General features: G+C 36.4%; 1 protein-coding gene across 1 annotated transcript in view; it reads right to left on the bottom strand.

Moving 5' to 3' along the window:
* Nucleotides 1-25,812, bottom strand: part of CEP128 (centrosomal protein 128kDa) — a gene marked incomplete at its 3' end in the record, with an annotated part of 56,126 nt that overhangs the window by 3,068 nt on the left and 27,246 nt on the right. Inside the window, exons 8-13 of the mRNA XM_010294710.1 lie at nt 21,986-22,072; nt 20,410-20,484; nt 19,043-19,175; nt 17,191-17,351; nt 5,663-6,013; nt 1,239-1,871 (exon numbers count right to left, since the gene is read on the bottom strand). Of these exons, the coding sequence (XP_010293012.1) occupies nt 1,239-1,871; nt 5,663-6,013; nt 17,191-17,351; nt 19,043-19,175; nt 20,410-20,484; nt 21,986-22,072 (1,440 nt within the window). The remainder of the gene's footprint in view (nt 1-1,238; nt 1,872-5,662; nt 6,014-17,190; nt 17,352-19,042; nt 19,176-20,409; nt 20,485-21,985; nt 22,073-25,812) is intronic.

Below are 25,812 nucleotides of genomic sequence, written 5' to 3'. Positions count from 1 at the left end.
CCTTCTACTGTCATCTAGACTTTTTTCATTCCTATTTCTGTGTTATCAAGTGCTTAAGAACTGTTGTCAATTATTATGTCATGCATGACATATTAAATAACTAATCATCCTTTTCTAAGTAACATCAATTCGTAAACGTAAAAATCTGGAAAATACGCATTTTTAACTAGTTGCATATTTGTGAGAAGAGAAAGGCAATAAACATATTTATATTACTTAACCTTAAGTAGATCATGACTCACATGCTTTGATTAAGGGTTTTATAGCTTTTTATGGTTAAATTGGTAGAATTTTGACATGACCAAATTTTTAATTTGATGGGACTGAGATGGAAAGCGTATTTATAGTACTACAGAGGTGCACTCAATATAGGTTGGTAATTTACAATCTACCTGGAAAACTATTGCCTCCATTAATACAAATACCCACATTATAATTATTAGGACATATAAAATACTACTTTTTTAATATATTTAACCATGTAATAAAAATTGCTTCAATGAAAGTGCAATGTATAGCTTATACAAATGTTATCAGTTAATTGTGCAGTTTAGACCACTTCAACTTAACTTTTGAATTTTATTCAGACCACTTAAAGCCACTAAAATGCTCGTTTTCTTTCCAATACGATAGCCTTGAATCAGGAGCAAATGATGTAAACTAAAGACATTAACTTGTTTCTTCATGAATAAAATGCTGTATTTCATCATTTACTATATGAACATAGTCAATTTTCTGCGAAATTGTACAGAAGTTAGAATTTCTAAAAACTCTTTGAAACAGAAAGAGCTATCAAAATTCACCTTAACAAGTGATATACATTTTCACTATTCACAGTCTGAAAGTGTTTCCAGATACAATGACAGTATTTCTGCATCATGCAACTTACATGTTTAGAAAAATGCGTCATCCCTGAAATACTGCAAGTTCTTTAACAGGGCCGTGACAATAATTGTAAAAATAACATTTGAAAGAGAGGATCGAATCATATTAAAACACTACAGCCTCATATATCTCCTTCTCTTCTGATCAGACATACCTATTTCATGACTTTTGAACTAAGGAAAGCTTTTGACCTAAAACTGTTACTGTTACATTTTTTTACCCTGAAATTTAAACTTTTATGGTAAGCTGCAGTAAAATGTTTGTTACATGCTTTAAAGATGATACTTTATTACCTTCATCACTCAACAGGTTAAAAAAAAAAGTCTGACATTGGAATTCTTCAGAATAAGTACCTTTAGCATTCTAATCTGAGCCTCTGCATCATCCTTTTCTTCTTTAAGGAGTTTCATGAGCTCTTGAACATTTTGTTCATGTTTGATTTTAACATTTTGTAACTCTGATCTAAGATCTGCCAGCTCCTGTTGGTGAACTTCTCTTTCCATCTTCAGCTGCCTGTTAGCTGAAGTCTCCTGCTGTTTCTGGAGATCTGAGAGGCTCTTATGTAATTCCTTTTTGACTTTCTCCTCTTCTGCTATTCTGTTTGTTAGTTCTACACGTACAGAGCATAAGTTTTTTACATCTGCTTGCATTTCTAAGAGTCTGTCTTGGTCTTTTTTATGGATCAAGTTACTAGTTGCAAGTTCTGCCTCCAAGTGTTCCTTTTCAGCTTGCATTTGATTTTGTAGAAAGACTTGCTTTTCCAACTCATTCTCCAATTTATTTACAGTACCTTGAAATTCTTTGATCTCTTCTTCAAGAGATACCTGGTGAGACTTCATTTCATTCAGTTTTACCTCTTTGCAGTGCAAGAGTTCTTCCTGCTGGGCTCTCTTTGTAAGCACATCATTCAGCTCTTTCCGAAGGTTTTCTATTTGGTGTATAGCAGAGACAAGTTGACTTTTGAGGTCATCCTTTTCTTTGAGGGCCTAGGAAAGAAGAAAAAGAAATCCAGTGCGATCTAAAGTAATTGGAGAAAACTGTTGGAAGGATGTTCTTTGTCATTCCTAATGTCTAAGGTACAATTAGCAGACTTTGTTTTGAAAATAAAAAAATCTTTGCCTGTTGTGAACTCTGTTCAAATGTATTCAACGTTGCTTTAAATTTAGATATGGAACATTTGTGATCTCAAACATGTACTTGTCCTTAATTGATCTAGCCTCCTAAGCAGGGATAGTTTGGGTTAATTCCCTGCTTTTCTCACCCTCTTTGCAGGCTGAGATGGGTTTCTTTGCTGGTTCCTCCAAATAGCAAGATGAAGGAAATGAGGCAATACAGTAACACAGCAGAATACAGTGAGGATTACTGGTCATACACACCTTACCTACAGGTCCATTCCATAGGCTGACTTGTTTTGCATATATTCTAAAAGTATTACATATTAAGTATGTCAACTTTAAATTATTTTTGAAACTGCACACAGTAGATGAATGAAGTTAAAAACCTGCATTCATGCATCAAAGCCAAGAAATGAAGACTTAATCTTTAAAATAAAAATCAGACACATTTAATAAAAATTCCACTGTTTTCCTAAAAGAATTAAGAGTTGGATTTTTTTTTTTTTAACATCGCTATGTTTTAGGTTAAAAAAATCCTAGCAAATGAGTTAAATGACCACTCTGTGTATAAGGAATTTGTTGGGTGGTTGCACTTCGAGTTGGGGTCAACGGCTCAATGTCCAAGTGGAAACCAGTGACAAGCAGCGTTCCTCAGGGGTCAGTATTGGGACTGGCACTGTTTAATATCTTTGTCGGGAACCTAGACAGTGGGATCTAGTGCACTCTCAGCAAGTTTGCTAATGACACCAAGCTGTGTGCTGCAGTCATGGGAAGAGATGCCATCCAGAGGGACATGGAATAGGCCCATGTGAACCTCATGAGGTTCAACAAGCCCAAGTGCAGGGCCTGGGGCAGCTCCTGGTATCAATATAGGCTGGGGGATAAAGGGATGGAGAGCAGCCCTGCCGAGAAAGACTTGGGGGCACTGGTGGATGAAAAGCTGGACATGAGGCGGCAATGTGCACTCGTAGCCCAGAAAGCCAACCATATTCTTGGCTGCATCCAAAGCAGCGTGGCCAGCAGGTTGAGGGAGGTGATTCTGCCCCTCTACTTCACTTTGGTGAGACTCCACCTGGAGTACTGCATCCAGCTGTGGAACCCTCAGAACAGGAGCTGAGAGAGAGTCCAGAAGAAGGCCACATGGACATGAGGCGGCAATGTGCACTCGTAGCCCAGAAAGCCAACCATATTCTTGGCTGCATCCAAAGCAGCGTGGCCAGCAGGTTGAGGGAGGTGATTCTGCCCCTCTACTTCACTTTGGTGAGACTCCACCTGGAGTACTGCATCCAGCTGTGGAACCCTCAGAACAGGAGCTGAGAGAGAGTCCAGAAGAAGGCCACAAAAATGATCAGCGGAATGGAACACCTCTCCTATGAAGAAAGGCTGAGAGAGTTGGGTTGTTCAACCTATAGAAGAGAAGGCTCCAGGGAGACCTTATTGCTTCCTTTCAGTACTTAAGGGGGGGCTTATAAAAAAGACAGGGAAAGACTTCTTGGTATGGCCTGTTGCAATAGGACAAAGGGTAATGGTTTTAAACTAAAAGAAGGTGGATGTAGACTGGAGATAAGGAAGACATTTTTTACACAGAAGGTGGTGAAACACTGGCCCAGGTTGCCCAGAGAAGTGGTAGATGCCTCATCCCTGAAAACACTCAAGGTCAGGGTGGACAGGTCTCTGAGCAACTTGGTGTAGTGGAATGTGTCCCTGCCTATGGCAGGGGTGTTGGATACAGATATGTTTAAGGCCCTTTCCAACCCAAACCATTCTATAATTCTATGGAAAATTTGCACTGCAAGTATATGTCTCTTACTAAATACTACATTTTATTAAACCCATGTTACACACCATTCCTGATTCTTACTTATCTCAAGTTATAACTTAATTTTTTTAACATTTGGTTTAAAATAAGAAGGAATTTGCAGTACTTTTATCATAAGTCACATACAACTTCTACTACAGGAAAAAAAGAATGATAAAGGAACAACATGAGATTTTCCTGATGTATCACAAACTATTGGATTCTTTGAACTGGCTTAAATAAATTTTATACTGACTTCTACTCACTATTACCACAAACAGTACACATTTTTTATAGATAGAGTAAAATTATTGAAATTATGCAGAACAAAAAGGCAATTAAGGTTAACAGTGTGCAGGGTAAAAAGGCACAAGATGTTAGAGGTGCTACTGTTAACCAATATCAAGGATAACCACATCTGCAAGTCTTTAACTAAATTATCCCAATAACTTTTAAAAAATGAAACATAAACAATTTGTCTACAGCCCACCCATTTTCTGCAAATATTTGGAACATCTCAAAATTGCAAGCTATGATTGTGATCCAATTTTGAAAACTTCCCATCAACCCTTTGAAGTCTTACAAGAGAAAGCAAAGACAACAGACTGCCATTTCTCCTTTTTTTTCTTTATTTATTTTTATGCAGTTTTGTCTCAGATGTTAATGGTCTGTATATTTCAAAGCTGGTTAAATTATGTTCATCTAGTTCCCTGAAGCTTATCACAAATACTGCATCTAGATTGATTATAACCTCATATGGAAACTGTCTAAAACTTTGTATTGAGAACATGAAATACTGTTTGTATTTTCTCCTCCACAGTGATGCATAGTTTATTTGATATTACATAGCCTCCAATGAAGACATTTTCTTCAAGAGTGACACGTCAAATTTGTTGGCAAGATGCTCTTCATTTTAAAAGGTAGAATGAATACTGACAGCATTTCTTAAATGGAGCTTAAACCAAAGTGACTGCATTTAGCATTTTTATGCATGTCACATAAAAAGAGGTAAAATCTATGTCAACAAGTCTTATATAACAAAGAAAATGTCAACATGGACAGCACTATCAACTGCTGTCCACGCATTTCCACGAATGGTGGTTTCAAAGACTTTTGGGGTTCCTCCTGCTTGCTATTCAATACTCCTCTACTTTTTGCTTCTCATTTGTCTACTATGAGAGACACATATGATTTCTAAATGAAACAGGTTTTCTTTCTTTCCTTAACGCCACCATTTACCTAGGCAAGAGATGACCAACTTCTTAAATGTTTGTGAACCTTATTTCCTCAGACAACTGCTAGGGCTAACCAATACAAGATTACTATGGAATGAATTGTTGGAGCATGGACAGAGCAATTAATAATAAAAATAAGGAATACACTATGTAGTTCAGGAGAGAAACAGCAACCCCAGGAATCACAGCTTAAATTTACCAGAGTTTATTAATTTCAGCTCAGTGTTAACTTGAACATGGGTTATTACTTAATGTGATTAAAATTTTTTATAAAAAATTAACATCACAATGTTTTCTTAAAAATTAACTAAAAATAACCTAAGTTTTGTTAACTGTTAACTGAAAAGATAGTGTAAAAGCAACATTCATAGAGAAACTTTCTTCTTAATCAAAGCTTTCTTCTTGTGAAGTGAAGAGACTGGAATAAATACTGGATAAAGAAGAGAATGTGGAACTCCTTAACAGCTAAAAAATATTGCCACCTATTAGCTGTTTTGTAGTTTGCCAGAAAATTTGGCCCATAACTTAAGGTGGAAAATGGTTTAAGTCACAGTTTGCATAAATAAACTCTTTATCTTCATTTCTAAAACAAATGCAAAGAGTACAAAAAAAACCCCAGTTAGTCTTACCTGACTGTTCTTGTCCATCAGTTGGCTGATAGTTTCATTTTGGTTTTCCACCTCACGATCCAGTTTCTTACATTTCAACTTCCATTGGCGGATAGTTTCCTGTGCTCTCACCTTCAAATCCTCTCTTTTTTTCTCAATCTCCAGCCTGAGTGCCTCTGAATGCTTGAGTTCAGTGAGGTACCGTTCTGCTTCCTTGCTACTCTCTTCAACCTGTTGAGCTAACGCAGCAGACTGGAGTTCAGTTTGTTTACGTCCATTCTCACAAGCCTTGTAGCAATTCTGTATCTCCTTTAGCTGGTCCAGCATTTTTTCCTGTTGCTTCTCCCTGTTTTCGAGGTCAGATGTTAACACCTGGAATAATCATAGAAAAATATGAAAATTCCAACTCTAAAGATATACAGTTTAAAGCTTTATCAAACAATATACACAATATTAAATCACATTTCTATATAAAATATGAATAGCATAAAAGATCTCCTTGACTACCAGAGAAAGCCCTGTTAGCCCACAGAATCTCCCCCTCTACAATGGTAAAGAATTCCAACACAAGATATAAAATACATGGTTACTCTATCCTGTATTTTACTTTCTGCATTTTTCCCTCTTCTAGTTGTTCTTGTTATTATTTGTATTTTGAGTTTGAGAAGGAATCGTTGACCAGGATTCTTCTATGTTACACACTAGACAAATATGGAATAAAGCAAATAGTAAGATATAAGGAGATTAATATAAACAAATGAGAGCAAAAAGAAAATTGGCAAGGAAAAAATAGCATTCACCACAACAAAAGTAACCTATAGTAGATGAGCTAGTTGTTACCCAGTTTTAAGCTGGTTGCTTTTTTTTTGCTGAAGCAACATGCCGAAAAAGGGTATTTTGGAAAGCACTGATGAATACAAAGGCAATACAACAGCTTGGTAGATGTTTCTAGAACAAAGTGCAAAGATGTTTGAAAATGTAGCAAGCATATTAAAGCCAACATTAGTCATCCTTTCAATACTGAATGTAATCAAAACTACACATTTTAAAAATAACAAGTGCTGCCTAACTCAAATCTGATGATATTTCTCAGGACAATCTCATAAACAAGTAGGAAAAATTGTTCTCCATATAACTTCTGCAAAGGCGTATCAGAAACAATTATTGAAGCTTCACTAGCAAAAATGAAATTTTAAGACCATCACGTAGAATTTCACATTAGTATTCTGTATTTTGAGCCTATTTAGACTGCTTTCATACCATTCAGTATTTTCATTAATGACTTAGATTAATTTAATAGGCCTGCTCTATAGTCAGTCAAAGATATTGTCAAGCTTCGAGAGACAGAAATACCTTGGAGAAAAGGATTAAATTTCAGAATGACTGAAACATTGGAGATATAATTTGCAATAAACATGGTGCAATTCAGAAGGGACAGGGGAAAAATACTTTGCCTAGGAAAGAATAAGCAACTTTATGGATGCACATGGAAGACTATATAGACAAAGGTCCTTCCACAAAGTTGGGGGAGGGAGGTTGCTTGGGTTTGTTGGTTGGGTTTTTCTTTGGGGGTTTGTTGTGGTTTTTTTTCTCCTCCACGCCTGGCCATTACCTCCTGGGAAGCAATAAACTGTACCAGTCTTTTCAGGATAGCATTTACTGTCCTAGAAAGAAGTCTGCATGTGTACTCTTGCATGTGACAGACCGTTGTACTGCAAGAAAACACAGATCAGAATGGACTCTCGCTATAGACAAGAACAATCAGTCTATCTTGCTATTCATACCCATGATGCAAAACAGGAATAGAATTATCCATTGGACAATCAATTGCTTACCTGCAGGATGAATAGTCCTGCTCTAAACACAATTGAGATATAGATAATAAAACAATAGGTAAACACATTACAGAATAGTCAGGAGTAAATCTTTGCAGACACCACCACGAAAACAGCAAAGCCTTTCTAGACTTACAGTTCTATACATTAGAAAAAACCCACATATATTCTGCTTCACTATTATTTAAACATTCCTCTTCAAGCTTATCGGGCAAAATGACCAGGTCTAACTTTGTAAAAAGTTCTGATTCATAAGACAAAGTAAACAACCAAAAAAACCTCAGAAGCTACCACTAGCAAAATTTTATCAAAACAAGCTTAATTTCAAATGTAACCAGATTACAATACTTCTTTAAAGGTAAGAATTTAAATTCTGAATGTAGCAGAAGTCAAAAATGGCTCAATAAAGTACAGTCAGGCATTACATTTAGTCTTCAACAGATTTGGTAAAACGGGTCATAATTTCATCAGTCATGTGATTATACATGCTGTTATCACTTCCCATTTCATGTCTTTCTGGAGACACCATAGAGGATGTCAGCCTAAACTGGTTGATTAGTCAACTCTGCATCATTAAAAACTAGTTATTTATGTATAAATCCCCCAGAGAACACACTTCATTAATACAACTACAGTTCCTACAGGTTTTTTAATGAAATATTAGTCTAAGCTTAAACACAGAAAATAATCTTCAATTAATTGTAATCATACACTCCACTGTGCAGTAGCAAATCTTAATCTCCAATTTATTGATTTATAGTGAAATGAAAAAAAAAGGGAACATTTGTTTCAGATGTTTATTTTGAAGCACAACTAATTTATCAACACAAACTATTTGCATGAGGAGGAAAAATGAACTTTGACATGGATCTACCAATATAAATCATAGAATCATAGAAATTTTGGGTTGTAAGGGACCTTTAAAGGTCATCTAGTCCAACCTCCCTGCAGTGAGCAGGGGCATCTCCAACTAGATCAGGTTGCCAACAGCCTCATCCAACCTGACCTTGAATGTTTCCAGGGATGGGGCATTTACCACCCCTCTGGGCAACCTGTTCCACTGTTTCACCACCTTCATTATGAAAAATTTCTTCCTTATATTTTTACAGTTTGTGAAAATAAGTCTTTGCAAATAATTTGCACTTTGCTTAGAAAAGCTAAGCAAGAACAGACTCAAAACAATTGAAGTCAGCTGGAAAACAGCAGCATAACATATCAGCATTTCATGCAGCTTTCCCTGTAAAGGGGATAGGGAAACAGTGGGTCTCCACACTCTGTTTTATAATATCACAACAGAGGTCCTAAATTTATTGACCTGAACTTCTGAATTCCTATTTGACATACGATAAACATATGTATATCTGTATGTTAACATGCATGCAGTTGTCAAAACTCATACCTGCTGGTATTTAAAACATTAAATAAGCAACTTTTCCAACATGGGCTGTCAAAAATAATAAAGTAAAAAAATCCTACTTATCAGCCATACACATAGAGAGATACATTTCCCAGAAAGAAGAAAGCCTCTTTCCAGGTATGGCATATACATACATTCACACAAGGGGAACAGACATACACAAGCACTATTTGTTAGAGATTTTTGCCTTCAGCACCTGTAAAGAGCACACCTCAAACCTCAACATCCATGTACAGAGCTTAAGCGTATATAAAAAACAAATATTATGGTCCTCTCTTTTGGTTACTTGGAAAATCTCAATACACAATCCCAATTCACAGAAACACTAGGTTGGAAAGGACCTTCAAGATCATCAAGTCCAACCATTAATCCAGCGCCACCATGTCCCCTAGACCATGTCCTGAAGCGCCACATCCACACGTTTCTTGAACACTTCCAGAGATGGCGACTCCACCACCTCCCTGGGCAGCCTGTTCCAATGCCTGACCACCCTCTCAGTGAAGAAATTTTTCCTAATATCCAATCTAAACCTCCCCTGGCGCAACTTGAAGCCATTTCCTCTTGTCCTATCGCTAGTTACTTGGGAGAAGAGGCCAACACCCTCATCGCTACAACCCCCTTTCAGGTAGTTGTATAGAGCGATAAGGTCTCCTCTCAGCCTCCTCTTCTCCAGACTAAACAACCCCAGTTCCCTCAGCTGCTCCTCATAAGACTTGTGCTCCAGACCCATCACCAGCTTTGTTGCCCTTCTCTGGACACGAGATTTCTAGGCATTCTGTCAAAAAAGTAGGATGAGTGATTGTTTGCAATTTTTAAAATAACATTTCTAACAGAATAGTTACAGGCAAGTAATCTTTTTGCCATTTGTCATTACCTGCCTGCACACATCAACATTGTGGTTGATTTGAAGCAACCCTTTACAACAATTTACATCTAGACATCATCAGAACCATCTTAAAGGACACAGTTTTCACTTAATGATTGGAAATAACCATCAACAGGGTCAGTAGAGCATACCTTGTTAAATATGGTATCCCTTTCAGACAAACACTGCTCAAAAAATTACTGATTACTAGTTTTTGTGAAACTGTACTATCAGCAGATAGTAAATAGTTAATACAACACAAAGCTGCATTAAGCAAGTTACAGTACTATATCTTTTTAATGACTAATTTTGATTTTATGATAACTTAAGATTGTTTTGATAGTAAGAAATAATTATGCAAATTACTGTTGTCATTGGAAGAACATTGTACTTGGCAGTGCTGGGCTGTGAAAGTATGACCTTGTGGATTCTTTTCATAATGATGACCTTATAAACTTAAGCTTTTAATTTGTTTCTATACAATCTTTACAACTGATAATTAAGCTAGATTGATAGCATCACATTTTTCAATTTCAGTGTATTTTCAAAAAACATTAGATTTAACATATAAAATTTTAATAAATACCATCTGCCTATTGTTCATAAGTTTGTCAAAACCTTCAGTCTTGAAAATCACCTATTTCCTCTTAAAATAATGAAGTATCTTGCACAGAATGTTTATACCTACAGCCTACTATGGATGCACATATGGTCAATCTTGAATATTAAAATAACACTTGGAGTAAGTAGGTACCCCTATTTCCCCATCATGGTTTATATCGTTTGTATACAGACATCTGTAGGAGTCTCAATCCGCAGTTTCCCTTCAGGTTTTTAGTCCCCATTTTCCTCTTGGCCACAGAATCTCAGCTGCAAAGGTCATTAAATATGCATGCAGACAACACATCACAAGATGTTATAATTAATGTAAGGCACACAGGTTGACAGTTTCCTTTGCAAAGCTCTTTGTATGTACATTCTACGGCAGCCATGGCCAGAGCAGTACCGAGTACAAGTTCAGTACAGGCTGAAACTCAGATAGGGGCTGGATGGTGAGAGTGGTGACACTGTGAGGACCTATTTTGGTATTACAATCGAGTGTTGTACCACAGGGTTTTCATTAGTTTTTTTGTTGGTTGGTTTGGAAGGTTGTGCCTTTTTTTTTTTTTTTTTTCCATTAGCATTGAGGATGAAATACTGTTACCTGTGGGAAAGGAGTTGCCCTTCATCAGGGTGACACAGCATACGGAAGATAAAGAAAGTGACACTAAAAGAAATTAAAAACTTAACACAATAAATGTAAGTTTGTTCTCAGCCTCCAGAGTTGTGGGATTTGAAGAAACTGGCCGAAAAGAAACATCAGTCCTTACACAGGCTACACCTTAATCCAGCTCCCAGGTCTGTTTAGATTTATTGTGCCCAGAGCCTTGTTAGTGCTAGAGAAGTTGGAATTATCACAGATCTCAGTCTCCACCTTTGTTTTGGCAACATGTTTAAACTTAGTGTTTAAAGTTGTCAGCAGGCCCGTGTCCAATTCAACGTGTCTACAAATATCCTTTTCAGTTCTGTATTACTGGAGCCTGGAGAACAAGCTCAATGTCACAACTGTGTCGGTGCACATATTGACAGGGGTTCCACCAGGTACGGCTGTCTCCTGAGCCTTGCAGGCTGCCCTTTTTACTATGGCAGGAGAATTCGGCAAAGTGATGCTTACGTTGGACCTTGCAGTAGATATATTTTCACATACCTATCTTGGAGTTACCCTTCTAGGTAATTCAGAATGTAAATATTTTAAGGACGTCTGAGAGACAGGAATATATTGATGTGGGGTTTTGTTCTTGGCTTTTTTTTTTTTTTTAAATATTCATCCAATTTTTTCCTTCTCAATTGTGACTGTAGTAAACAAGAGTGAGATAATCTAAGAGAAAGGATAAGCAATGTCAGGAGGTCGCCCTTATTAAAAAAAAAAAAAAATCACATTCCTTGGGCATCGAAGTTTCTCTTCCATGTAGCAAACTACTAAGCACCTGTGATTCCAAAAAAATTTCTCTACAGATGAGAAATCCTGCCTTTAGAGATTAAGACTCCAGATTCCAAGGAGCATCTAGTGTCTCTGGTAGCTGAAGGTCAGTCATCCTGAGAACTCACTGAGCTGCCCCAGATGCAGCAGAAGCATGATGATATCCTGTGACATACATTACAACAGCATGGAGGTTCTCCTGACATAAGCAACCCAGGATATTCTATATTCAGAACAGTTCATTGTTAAAATGTATTGCATATATATGCACAGCAATTGTTAGCATGTTTTGCATTTTAGTTACTATAGAAAATTCTGATTGTGGTACATTGCCTCTCTCGGTCTTTACACAAGACAATCCTGGATCTCAATTTTTTAAACCAGATTAATTTTATTGCTGCATTTTCATAATTCCACTGCTAACAGAACCAAGGGGAAGGTATTAGAATACTCATGTCAACTCATTCGACACCAATATACCATCAAATACTCTCCTCCTGGCTTTTATACGTGAAGATTTTTATAAAAGAGAATTAAGTTTGTGGAACATTTAAAAAATGTCATTAAGATTAGTTACTAAATCCTGGGGTACAGCATATTAATGCTCTAGAGATCTGAATGCAAATATTATTTTCAAAACTGATTAAAGTTTGTATCAGCCCTCAGACCGCAACACCACCACAGACCTTTCAATTGACAGGCTCTGGCTAGAGATGACACTGAACAGAGGTGATTAACAAACTCAAAACCAGATGAAACATTTGCCCGAAGTAAAACAGTTGTGCATCTAGTTTTCTACACATCCAACATCCCAATATGTAACCTAGCTTTCAACTTTCATAAGAAATTAGAGGCAGAGAAAGAGACCAACAGTTTCCAGTTAAAGCCTAGTTATTTATCCGCAGTGTAAACTAATCGCCACAGGTACTAACATGCGACTCTGCCACTGTTCTAGTAACTCTTGTAGTCTGGATTTACAGTCCCCAGCTTTACGTCACATACCATACGTTTGACATGCGTTTTCAACACCTAATTTAAAAATAAAATCACCACAAACTGCAATGAAAAATTCATTCTAGGTATAAAAAACACAACACAGTGTATTCAGCACAACATTCCTTAAAACTTTGATGAACATTTAAAATGCAAGTGATGATCACTCATTTGCTACAATTTCCAGAACCAATGCTTTATATCATAGTTATGTGCAAACATTCTATACTAATAGGAATACAGAAAGCCACATTTCACACCAGCACACTAATTACATTAGTCACCTAAAGACAATCTACATGTATTCTTCTCCCATCTGCCTTTTTTCTGCCCTGTGTCTCAGCAGTGCAGTCACCAGATTCTAATGCTATGTAATCATGATGCTTGTCACTGATAGTTTTCAACAATGTTATCCAAATCATGCACCTAATTATTTCTCTTACTAATTTTTCCTGACTGCAGACCTCAACTCTTAATTTATTCATCACAGTCTGATCTGCATCTCTTGCCAATCATGTTGTATCTAACCGTCACGAACCATTAATCCAGAAGGTTTAGATTTTTCATGCAAGCATAAAGTCTGTGAATTGAGTAATCGAAGATGCATACATTCAATCAGTCAAGAAGTATATTCATTCAGTAAAAGGTACATTGCACAAAATCAGTTGCTTAAAGTGATGCCATCTACATATTTCTCCAAAGCCTGAACTGCTACTTGTTCTGACAGGTAATGGCTTATGTAAATATAACAGGCAGCTAAAAAATAAACACCTTTCTTTTTTTCTTCATGTTGATATGTGATTTGAGACAGAATCCTCAAAATCATCCCCACTAACCAAAGATAAATTACACTCAAGTCAAACATCACTTGAGTGTACTTTACACCCAAGTCACACATGAAGGAAATGCACAGGCGGTGGAAGCAGGGACAAGTATCCTAGTAAGAGTAAAGGGATGCTGCCCGGTTGTGTAGGGATGGGGTCAGAAAGGCCAAGGAGTAGCTGGAGCTGAACTTGGCAAGGAATGTAAAGAATAATATAATAAGTGCTTCTACAGGTATGTCAGCCAGAAAAGGAAGGTCAAAGAAAGCATACCTGCCCCCCTACTTTGATAAGCAAGACTAGCAACAACATATGAGGAGAAGGCTGAGGTACTCAACAACTTCTTTGCCTCAATCTTCACTGTCAAGCTCTCTTCGCACACCTCTCGAGGGGATGGCCTGTAAGACAGGGACTGGAGGAGAAAAGTTCCTCCTGCTGTAAGAGAAGATCAGGTTTGAGACCACCTGAGGAACCTGAAGTCTACAGGACCTGATGAGATGCATCCCAGAGTCCTGAGGGAATTGGCCCCAGGAGCCCTGGGGGAATTGTGTGATTTAGTTGCAAAGCCACTCTCCACACTATGTGAAAAGTCATGGCAGTCAGGTGAAGTCCCTGGAGACTGGAAAAAGGGAAACATTACACCTGTTTTTAGAAAGGGTAGCAAGAAGGACCCTGGGAACCACTGACCTGTCAGCCTCACCTCTGCCCCGGGAAGATCATGGCACAGATCCTCCTAGAAACTATGTTAAGGCATATGGAGAACAGGGAGGTGATTCGAGACAGCCAATGTGACTTCACCAAGGGCAAGTCCTGCCTGACCAACCTAGTGGCCTTCTATGATGGAGTGACTACATCAGTGGACAATGAAAGAGCTACCGATGTCATCTATCCGGACTTCTGTAAAGCCTTTGACACAGTCCCCCCCAACAATCTTCTCTCTAAATTGGAGAGACATGAATTTGATGGGTGGACTGATGGGTGGATGAGGAATTGGTTGGATGGTCACATCCAGAGGGTAGTGGTCAACGGCTCAATGTCCAGAGGGAGATCGGTGTCGAGCCCTGTACCTCAGGGGTCTGTACTGGGACCAGGGGACCAGCACTGTTTAATATCTCCATCAATGAAATAGTGGGATCGAATGCACCTCCAGCAAGTTTACACGAGTGGTGCAGTTGACACACCTGAGGGACGGGATGCCATCCAGAGGGACCTGAACAAGCTCAAGGAATGGGCCCATGTAAACCTCATGAGGTTCAACAAGCCCAAGTGCAGGGTCCTGCACCTGGGTCAGGGCAAACCCTGGTATCAATACAGGCTGGAGGATGAAGGGATGGAGAGCAGCCCTGCCAAGGACTTGGGGATACTGGTGGATGAAAAGCTGGACATGAGGCAGCAATGTGCACTCGCAGCCCAGGAGGCCAACTATATCCTGGTCCACATCAAAAGCAGCGTGGCCCGCAGGTTGAGGGAGGGGATTCTGTCCCTCTACTTCACTCTGGTGAGGCCCCACCTGGAGTGCTGTGACATAGACTTATTGGAGAGGGTCCAGAGGAGAGCCACAAAAATGATCAGAGAGATGGAACACCTCTCCTATGAGGACAGACTGAGAGAGTAGGGGCTGTTCAACCTGGAGAAGAGAAGGCTCCAGGGAGACCTTGTTGCAGCCTTCCAGTACTTAAAGGAAGCTTATAAGAAAGATGGGGACAGTTTTTTGCAGGTCTGTTGCAACAGGACAAGGGGTAATGGTTTTAAACTAGAAGAGGGCAGATTTAGAGTAGAGATAAGGAAGAAATTTTTCACAGTGAAGGTGGTGAAACAGTGGAGCACATTACCCAGAAAGGTGGTAGATGCCCCGTCCCCAGAAACATTCAAGGTCAGGTTGGATGAGGCTCTCAGCAATCTGATCAAGTTGAAGATGTTCCTGCTCATTGCAGGGGGGTTGAACTAGATGAGCTTTAAAGGTCCTTCCAACCCAAACTGTTCTATGATTCTGTGACTGGTCACTTCCAACTGAGAATCAGGCTATCTGATAGGAGCAGCTGTTAGAACAGGCTTGACAAAATGCTTTGTTAGTACATAAGTTTAGAAATTCACATCCTTGCATTCCTTGATGTCCCATTAAAAGAAAAACACGCTTGCTATTTTCCTGTTACTGCCTCTGTAGGAGAGTGGCAGTGGGAAGCAGATAAGAAGTACAAAGTGTTTTCTGTTGAGATAATCAGGGAAATAAAAGATTTCTAACTCAGCGCAATGACAATGACCCCAGCTGAGTACTCTTTCATTAATTTTTTTCCCAGAGCTGGAAATTAGTATTAGAACATCATTCTGACCCTCAAGAAAGCATGTTCTACAAGCAGAAGTTTAAAAAAAAAAAAATTGTTTTCTAGGGGGTTTTTATCCCATTAACATCTGCCAGCAAAGAAACTGTAATTTCTAAGGCCCCACAAAAAAAAACCCAGCATGTTTCAAGTTAGTCTGGAGTTGTATCAGCCAACTAGAACACAAATGCTGAGTGACATCAGGAAGTGAGTTCTGCTTGCCTTACCCTCTATAGAAACACTCTATTCTGTTGAGAAGCATTCAATTTTCATAAAGCATGTAGGATCTTATTTTGAGATTTCAATTTTTTCCAAATGTAATTTGATGTCTTAGTTTGATTTAAATCAGCACAGAAGTTGACAAGGGAAAAGAGCAGCAGAAGTAAACTGAACAGTATAGTCCTGTAAATCTATGAAAAGACAAAAAAAAAATTTCCTACTTTTGAATTTCCAAAGTGAAAAGACCATTTCAAAGAAAAGTGCCTTCATTAAAATACAAAACTCCTGGCTTACTGAATGCTCCAATACAAGTATAATAAATGTTAAGTACTTGACTACTGAAATACCACACAGGGTTTTGAAAATATCCTCATTTCTCCTGACAGTCATGAAAGACAGTAGAAAACAGTTACTGTTCAGGAATCTTACTACCAATGGCAAATCTAGAAAGATACAAAAACCCAGAAATCTCCTGTCTTAAATAAAGAGGTTACTGCCTCCTTATAGTTCATTTCGTGTTCAATACAAAAGTCTTCTAACTAAAATTCCAGTGTCAGAGACTGCTGTTATTCTTTTCACAATCACTAAATAGTATGTGTTTACCACAAATAAGAATACTAATACTTATTAATATAAGTATTATCTTGCATCTAATTGCTAAAAAAAGCAGTTATGATCTCATAGAACAAGGTATCCCAGTTTGTTTAAAGTTAAGCTTTAGTTTTTAAGCATGACAGAATGAGGAATAAGGAAGTAAATACTGACTTATAAAAGTAATTCCAGAAACAATTATTAATGGCAACTGCTGATAAAAATCAGACCTCCTTTTCTTTGCACATGGGAAATAGAAAAAACGCAAACCATAAATTCATGAGCAATAGCAAATACCTTTTTCAGTTTATTAACAAGATGGGAAAAAAAGCTCTGCAAACTCTGATCACCTTTCAAAAAGCAAAAGCATGACAGTTACTCTTAAAAGTTACTCCCTAATCTAGCATATACCTTAAACATATGGGAAATTATTAAAAAAAACCCACAATACAAAAAAAACCACAATTTACCTGTATGTGCATTACAAGCTGTGCTTTCTCCTTGTCCTTACGCTCTATGCATCTCTTTAGTTCTTCTACCTCTGACATTACAGCATTATGATTCAGCTTTGCTTTAAGCTCCAAAATATGTTTCTCCAGTTCCTGCTTCTCTCTCTCATATCTTTCAGATACTATAAAATAGTGAGAACAGAACAATAGGCCCAGAGACAATAGGCAGAGACACAAACTTGTGGTAAATTATTTTTTTCTGATTCCTCTTTTGGCAATTTTCTTCTCAACTTGAGACTATTCTACAACTACTGATTTTGGTCAAAGTATCTGTGAAAAATAGCTATACCTATATCATAACCTTTTACTGAATGAGACAGTATTTGTATTTATCCAGTCATTTCAGGGGAGGGTCCTCCTTTTTTTAAAAAAATAAAACCAACAAAAAAACCCCAAACAATAAAATAAAATATGAGGGAAGAAACAATAGGGAAATACTGGTGTAAATGAAACTTGGCCACAAACTTCAAGGCCAAGATATTCTCCCACCAGAGTAATACCTCCTGATTTGGAAGTCACACTATCTGTGAATTTTATGTCTGAATCCTACAACTACAATAGAAGTTCTTGATGAGAGTAAGCTGTAAATTTCCTCAACCAGAAATTCAAAGGTCTTCAGTCATAAACAACTACTAGAGGGGGAAAAAAAAAACAAACCTCCATTTGTATTCTTCCCATGAATCTTTGAAGAAACAGAAGTAACACAGTAAGGAGAAACATAACTGCATAAATTATATAAATATGTGTACATCTTAATAGCTTCAGTGCATTTTTATTTTCTTCATATTTTTACAACTGTTTTGATTTATAATTATTAAAAATTGGAAAAATTGAAATGCGTTTTCATTAACATGAAAGGCATATTGTTACAAATAAATTCACTTTCAAGCATATACATTAACATGACTGGAGAAAAACTATTAAAATTACTATTTTGTGTTACATTTCTAAAGCTAAACCATGTACAAAATCTAGCCATTTTCCAGTGCTCTGTATGAGATTTGGAAAACAGGGAGTTAGAGTCCTATTTTAATAATCAAGATATTTTTGTATTTTTGTACTTCAGCTACTGAATTGAGTCATTAACAAAACCATAATATTCACAGAGACACTGGACTTGGAGTCACTATTTCTCTATTATCTTGAGTAATACATTTCTATGTTAATAAGAAGAGAGATAAAGACTTTTCTAATGCCCTTTTGATTGTCTGAAAAGCTTTAATACAGATAGACAACTAACAGGGTAGCAAAAACCTTGCTAAGTCGTAATTTAATATCTAATTAACATCTTGAAATTGTTTAAAGTATTGTTCTTCTAAATATCATTGTTCCATCTCTAAAATTCTAACATACTGCAAACAGAAGCCCTGACTGCATCATACTGGAAAATTTTCCTAACCCCTCTGGAATATGTAGTTACCCCTTAGAAATTCTACCAGAAATTCATCAGTCTTATTAACCACTATGTAAGTGACTTTTGCTGTGATTTTCATGATGGCAGAATTTAAACTGCAAATAGACTGAAATGTAGAATTTCAAAAAAATTATTATTTAAAAATAATTCAAATGTTTTTCTTCTGTAAAAACACTGTCCACTTCACTGAAGTTCTCTCTAATTGGTATGTTATCCTAAATTTTAACCTTATTGCTATTTATTTGTTAATATTCAGGCGCCAGTACTTATTATCTTAAAGGCAAGGAGTTAAATGGCTGGTTTTGTTGAAACAGGAGAATTGGACTGAAACTTGAAGACAGAATTCATGTCCAGGCCAACTAATTTGCAGGCCTCTAGTGCAAAATATGAGAGTTGTACCTGTTCTAATTCTTCTGTCATCATCTTGTACATCCTGGTAGCTCTGGCGGTGCATAGCAACATGTGAAATTTGATGCTGCAACTCTACACGGTCGTCTTCTGCTCTTAAAAGTTGGGAACGAAGGTCCTCAATCTAAAATGCATGTACAAGTATCAAATGTTTAATGAAAAACAGAATCAAAGAGTAAATAGTGTACTTTTACTAAACACTACAGAAACTAAAAAAAGAGTATACACAAGTAATTTTTATAAATAACTCTCAAGAGTACTGCAGATGGTAAACAAAAACACGAATTCCTTTCTAATTATAGGCCACAAAGTGATTATTCAAAATTAAAGGAAACATTTTAATTTGCTATGTTGACCACAGATGAGCATTAATTTCTCTAGTCCAAACAAAATGCTACCATTTTATATGTTGCAATTGTCTTTTTATATTGCTAGTGAAAATATAATAAGCAATATATTTTATTTAAATTCTACTCATTAAAAATACAATGTACTCATTCTTAAGAAACGTCGGGGCTTTTTATATTTTTCTTTTCTATCATATACAGTCTAGCACTTACAAAGATGACATTGTATAGAATAAAGAGAACATGACATGCTGAAATTGAATTGAAGGAAAATAGAACTCATATGACCCATACATGATATAGCACTATATTCCATGCACAGTGAGTTACATTCAAAACAGTAATACAGCCAAGTCAAACTGCTGCTAGATACACAAATAAAACAACTAATGCTAAGTATGCCAATTGCCTCCTCCCTACTTATTTCAATCTTTTTTCCCCAGTTCTTCTGAAAGGAAGGAAGGATTAGAAATGTTTAGGATAAAGGACACTTTTCTAAAGCTATAATCCAGGTGCCTGCAACTTCTAGATTTAATCATCAACAGGTATTGTTTAGAGCACACTTTAGATAGTTTTTCAAGTGTTTGTTTTTTATATATTTTTATCACGTTAGTATATAATACAGCAAATACTTCTAGGTCACTAGTTTATCTGAATTCTCCAATTATAGCATGCACTTTGCATAAAAATAATTACTAATATAGAAGTTGTACTAAAGCATACTATGAAGGGCAGTTAGAAATAATGTGTTTATGTATTTAAAAAGTACCATAACTACAACTACTATAGTTATTATATATGAACATATATACATGAAAGTCTGAAAAGCAGAAAAAGTATAATGAGAGATCAGTCCACATATTTTAGACTCTTAAACCTGTCTTTCAGTATCTCCTTCTTCCTTTCCCTAAACAATATTATCAGAATATGAGATAGGAAGTGTAAACAAAAAAGACCTAGACACAGCCTAATGTGAAAACTTTAGGATTTTCACCACATCAAAGCAGTTACCTGATGCAGAAGAGCTTCTCTGCTGCTTTCTGATTCATTCAACTTTTTCTGAGACTGCTCCAATTCCTGCTCAAGCTTTCATTACAGAAGATGATGAAGAAAGAAAAGCAGTGTATGCATCATAGTACAGAAGTGTTTCTTAACTATTTAATTCTGGCACAAATTAATTGATATAAGCATCTATTTAAAATGAGGTATAATATAAAGAATATTCTTATTTGTCTAAAAATTTTAAAGCAAACTGTCTTTTGTACTATATCCCTGCTATATTTATTTAAACTACATAAAGAAAATTTAATTTACAGTCTATAATTTTTGTACAATATTCTATATAACATGACTGTATAAAATATATAATCCAAAACAAAAAAAGCAGAAAAGCAAATTTTTACTGGGTTTAAAGTAAAAGAAAGGAAGATAAACCCTTTTTAAAAGTTTCAAAAACACTATCCCTGGATTTGAAACATACTTTCACACTCAAATTAAAACTAACAATGACTTAACATTTGAAGTCACATTTGTTACACAGTTTATTCATAAAAGTGTTAAAGATTACATGCGTTGGTAGGACTGGTAATTAGTAAATACTGTGTTTTTTCTGTGTTGTGCAAAAAGATGTATTTGAATTATTCTGGAAACAAGACAACTGAAAAACTGAAGTGCCCAGAGTTTCATACAATTAGAATTTTTCCTAAAACTATAATATTAAGGGAATTTAAAAATCAGAAATTATCAGAAATAGTCAGAAAACTGGTGACCATTTAGAAAAAAAAAAAGAAGACAAAAGCTACAAAGTATTTTCTGACTTCTACCATAAATAGTTCAAAGATCACAAAGATCCACGTGGAAATAAACATAGTTTTTGACAGCGGAAATTGTTATTGCAGAGATAGCAATCTCAAAGAGGATGTTGAGAGGCTGGTAAATGGGCAAAGTAAACAGGACCAGCATTAATGGAACAGAGAGAGTAACATAACATAAAACCATACATAGATAGTTTAGCATAAAGGGGTATAACTTTGAAAGTATTGACAATAAAGCTAAACTCAATGTAAGAGGAAAAAAAAGCTAGAAAAAGTTGTAATACGGCCCTAGCATCCTGCCAGAACAAAAATAAAAGAAATCTTGTTTTCCATGAACTGGAAGATAGAAATATGGTAACAGAGAGTTCAGTATAAGTAATTAATAACAAACATGGTGCAAAATAACTAGCACACATAGTTGCAGGGATGAAAAAAACCTGCATCTCTGAGCTGCTGCAAATAAGGAAAAGCTGACTATAAATTCAGAAACAAATCAAAGAAGGAAATTGAAGATAATCCCCAAGTTATAAACTTGTCTGCCTGGCAGGATGGAAGAGTTGTTAGAAACTTAACTAAAGACCTTTGAAGGAAAGACAGAAGTTCAGCATAGCTATATTCACACTGCCTCTGCTGAAAAAAAAAACCAACCTTATCTTAAAGGATAAAGAAGGTTTTATCCTTCTGGTTTCTCTGAAAAAGGAAGCATATACTGTAACATATGACACTACACACTTATTTAAAACCAAACAAGAAAGGAGAAAATTAAGTCTTACTTGGTTCTTTTCACTTTCATATTTCACAAGTTTATTTTTCATGAGTTCTTCTGTTTCATCTGCTTTAGCATCTTGTTTTCTTAAAGCCTTTAGAAGGGAAAAATATATTGTGAAGTTAATTATAAAAGTTACAGAAGTCTTCTTTGTAAGTCTGTTAAAATGAAAGAATCTGCTGATATATTTAAGAAAGAAGTTCTAGACAAATGCTTTCTATGTCTATTATTTCCATGTGGAGCCAATGTATATTGTTATGAAAAAATAAACATAAGTTCGTGCATACATAAACACTCCCATGCGCAAAACAGGGCCAAATACAAAGTCAAACCTAGCACTAACATCCTTCCAACGTATAGAGCTCCAGACACTAAAGTCTGACCCCAAACACTTTGAGATGAAGGTCTAAGAGGCTCAAGACATCCCCTACAGATAAGCTGTGAACATATCAGATGAAAAGAGTATATTCTCTAAAATAAAATATCCATTATATGAAATACAATGCATTGTAGTGAGGAAAACGCTACCATAAGGTTTGTTGGAAGCCGAAAAAAGGAAAGAGTTATTCTTATCTAAATCTGGACAGCTTCTTAGAATTGTAGTTATTAAGACATAATCAGCTGAAACCTTCCTGATCAAAAGTTACTGACAATGATGTGCCCTACTTCAGGGGGGAGAGGGGGAAAATAAAAAAATCAAAGGGGACTTTGCCTGTCCCCCCTCAAACTGAAGTATGTAAAAAGACTTACGTACATTTTCTAAAGCATCTTACAAAAATAAAATTGCCTTGAGTATCATTTCAAAATCTTTTCTCTCTGCAAAGCAACACTGCAGAACATAGCCGATCACTGGCAAAGGAATGCATTAGATGTCACAGACATTAGTGACACAATTTGGAACATACACAACCCAAGTTTAGATATCTCAAGCCACAACAATATCATTGGCTCATCTCAAATACCACTTAGAAACACCAGGAGAGAGAGCTCACTAGCCATACTGATAGAATTTGCTGTGAATTTGAGTAATTGTGTGAATAAATCTTGTTTCTTTGCTGTGCAACATGACCAAGCGCTTTTCACACTAGCCACAAAACAATTAAAGACCTTAGCATACACCTTTTACTTTCATCAAATATCATGAAGCGTAAGTACATCTTTTCCTTCCACCATTACTTGGTAAAACTACAATAGAAAAAGTACAGAAACACACAGCCTGTCCAGAAAGAAATGTCTTTTTCCCAGTCTGTTCTTCCTGAGCAGCATTTTTATCTTATATTTTAAAGGAATATCTCCTTAAATATCCCTGAAATTTGCCCCTATAATTAGTGCAATTTCACTCAGTTTTTGGACATTTTCTCCTCACTGTATACTGGGGAATGATTTCACTGTATGAAAACAGAACACAAGACATTAATCAACCTCAGTGAAGCCAGTTATTCAGCTTTAGAAGTTTTGCTTTTTTAAAAGTAGCTTTGTGGAGAAAATAAATGGATTTATATACTCATTTCAGTTTTATATCCTCGTCTCAGGAAACAAAAGGGTTTCAGTATAGTTTGGACTACTCTCCTGCTTGAACAGTTTACACTAAACACTGCAATTGCGGAAGATATTTACCATAACTATGCCACTGAAAATATTATGCTACATAAAGAATTCCACTTTTAATCTTACTGATTCATAATCAGATACTGTAAGACTGCAACCTACTTAAGATATTTCCCTAAGTATTCAGTACAGAGTCCAACCTATCATTCCAGCCAACTATAAAGCTCAACACTGAACACAGACTTGACACACTCCCATTTTACTCAAAAAGACTCTAGGGAGAATTCCCAAAAAGCTACATGAACAAAAATCAAACATCATCACTTCAGCTAATGCCGTTATTGCACCAGTTGTTGTTTTTTTTAATGACCAGAAGTACCAGTTCAGAACAGTCTGCTAGGGATACATGATGTGTACTAATAGCAATTGAGCTTTACTTTTACTAGCAAAATTAGAATCTCTGTTATATAGTCAACTGTATACCAACCTTATTTTTGGCACTAAATTCATAATTAATAAACCCATGCATTTTTGGTCCTGTATGTGCAGATTTTGCTAGATATGTCAGCATCATAATGAAAATGTTAAAGCTGGGCTGGAATTAGAAATACTAGGAAAATTTTCAAAGATTTCCCTACTGAAAGCAAAAAGTATGTCTCTGCATCAGTAATACATCCTAATTCCCAGAAGAAACCACAAAAATTAATATGCCATTTCAACCCATCAGGATCACTGAATTATATTTAGTGCTATTAAAATAGCAATAACTTCAAATAAAAAGGCAGTCTTTCCTATCACTGATACTACAAATATGATGTTAAGTTTTATTTTCTGTATATTGTAAAAATAGCCCATAATAATTTCAGTTTTAGGAAAAAACAGTTCATATTTATATATCAGAGTTAAAATACTACAAAAAGAATGTGGTGTTACAATAAATTAAATATACCACATGTGCACTGCTTCAGCTGTGAAACATGCATTTTTCCAGTAGGTGCTAGGTAGGCAATCAGTTAACCAAAATGTCATTAAGAAATGGAAACATCCGGTCATCCACAGCCAAATGACAAATATCATGTTACCGATGATTCAGAAACTGCTTGGGTAAAAGTTAATTCTATGTTTTCCCTCCTTCTTGTACTCCTTTTTAAATAATTCTCTGTCACTGGTTTGTGCCACTCTTGATTTTTCTCCACTAAAGGTTTCTCTGTGTAAGGTTTCTCTTGGCAAAGGAAGTGTTAAAGTAAAAGAAAAAAAAAACACCATATGAAGATCCAACTGACTTTGATTTCATTTGTTGTCTCCAAAGAAGGGGTTGGGGGAGTCAAATAGTCAAAGATAGGAAATAAGAAGGGGATGCTGAGGACAACAGATCCAACACACATTTCTCCCTGATAGTTCCCAAGCAGCAGGCAGACACTGCCCAGGAGAACTCTGTTGGCAATGCTGAAGCACCAAGGAATGGGAACAGGCCTACAGTCATCAGGATTCCCCCACCAAGATCCTCCTCTTGAAAGCATTAATGTCCAGGTTGGCCAGGAGGACACCGATAAGGAGGCTGATGAGGCCTTGGATGGGGGCAGGCATGGAGGAAGCCACAAGGAAACAGAGAACTTCCATGTGAAGAGGTCTTCACAGCATGGTTTTGGGATGGATCCACTGGAAATTACACTGCCTGCCTAGGTAGTCAGAAACAGGCTCTTGTCCCTGACATGCTAGAAGAACTTTTGATTTGACCCATTAGAGCAAGTCTTACAGGTTTTAAAGAGTTCACTAACATAAGACAATATTAGAATACTACCATACCTAGTACACCCCAGCTCAACATACCTCATCTATAAACAGTATATCGAACCCCAAGCTTCAAACAGATAAAATAATTTACTCCTGCTAGGTAGATTTTTTTTTCTTATATATGGGGAAAACTACATGGAGGCCTCTGTAACAACGGTTCTCAATCTTTCCAACTTACAAAAATCTTCCAATAGCAAATCATAACTTTTAGTGCAATTTAAGCCTACTAACTTTTCTTCAGGTTTGGGTTTTGGGATTTGTTTCTTGGGGTTTGTTTTGTTTGGGGTTTTTTTTGTTGTTGTTTGTTTGTTTTTTGGTGTTTTTTTTTTAATAAAAAGATTGTTTGAAAGTAAAGCACAGACCACAAACTGAAATTTGTTCTTTCAAAGTGAGACTGATCAGTGAATTATATTCATACTAGCAGAAATACATAAGCAGACCAGCCTCATGCTATGTTTTAAAGTACGGCCAAGATGTACCACATCCTAATCT

The sequence above is a fragment of the Phaethon lepturus genome, unplaced genomic scaffold (genome assembly GCF_000687285.1).
Source record: "Phaethon lepturus isolate BGI_N335 unplaced genomic scaffold, ASM68728v1 scaffold3019, whole genome shotgun sequence".
NCBI lineage: Eukaryota > Metazoa > Chordata > Aves > Phaethontiformes > Phaethontidae > Phaethon > Phaethon lepturus.
This window is presented reverse-complemented; position numbering and strand designations above follow the sequence as displayed.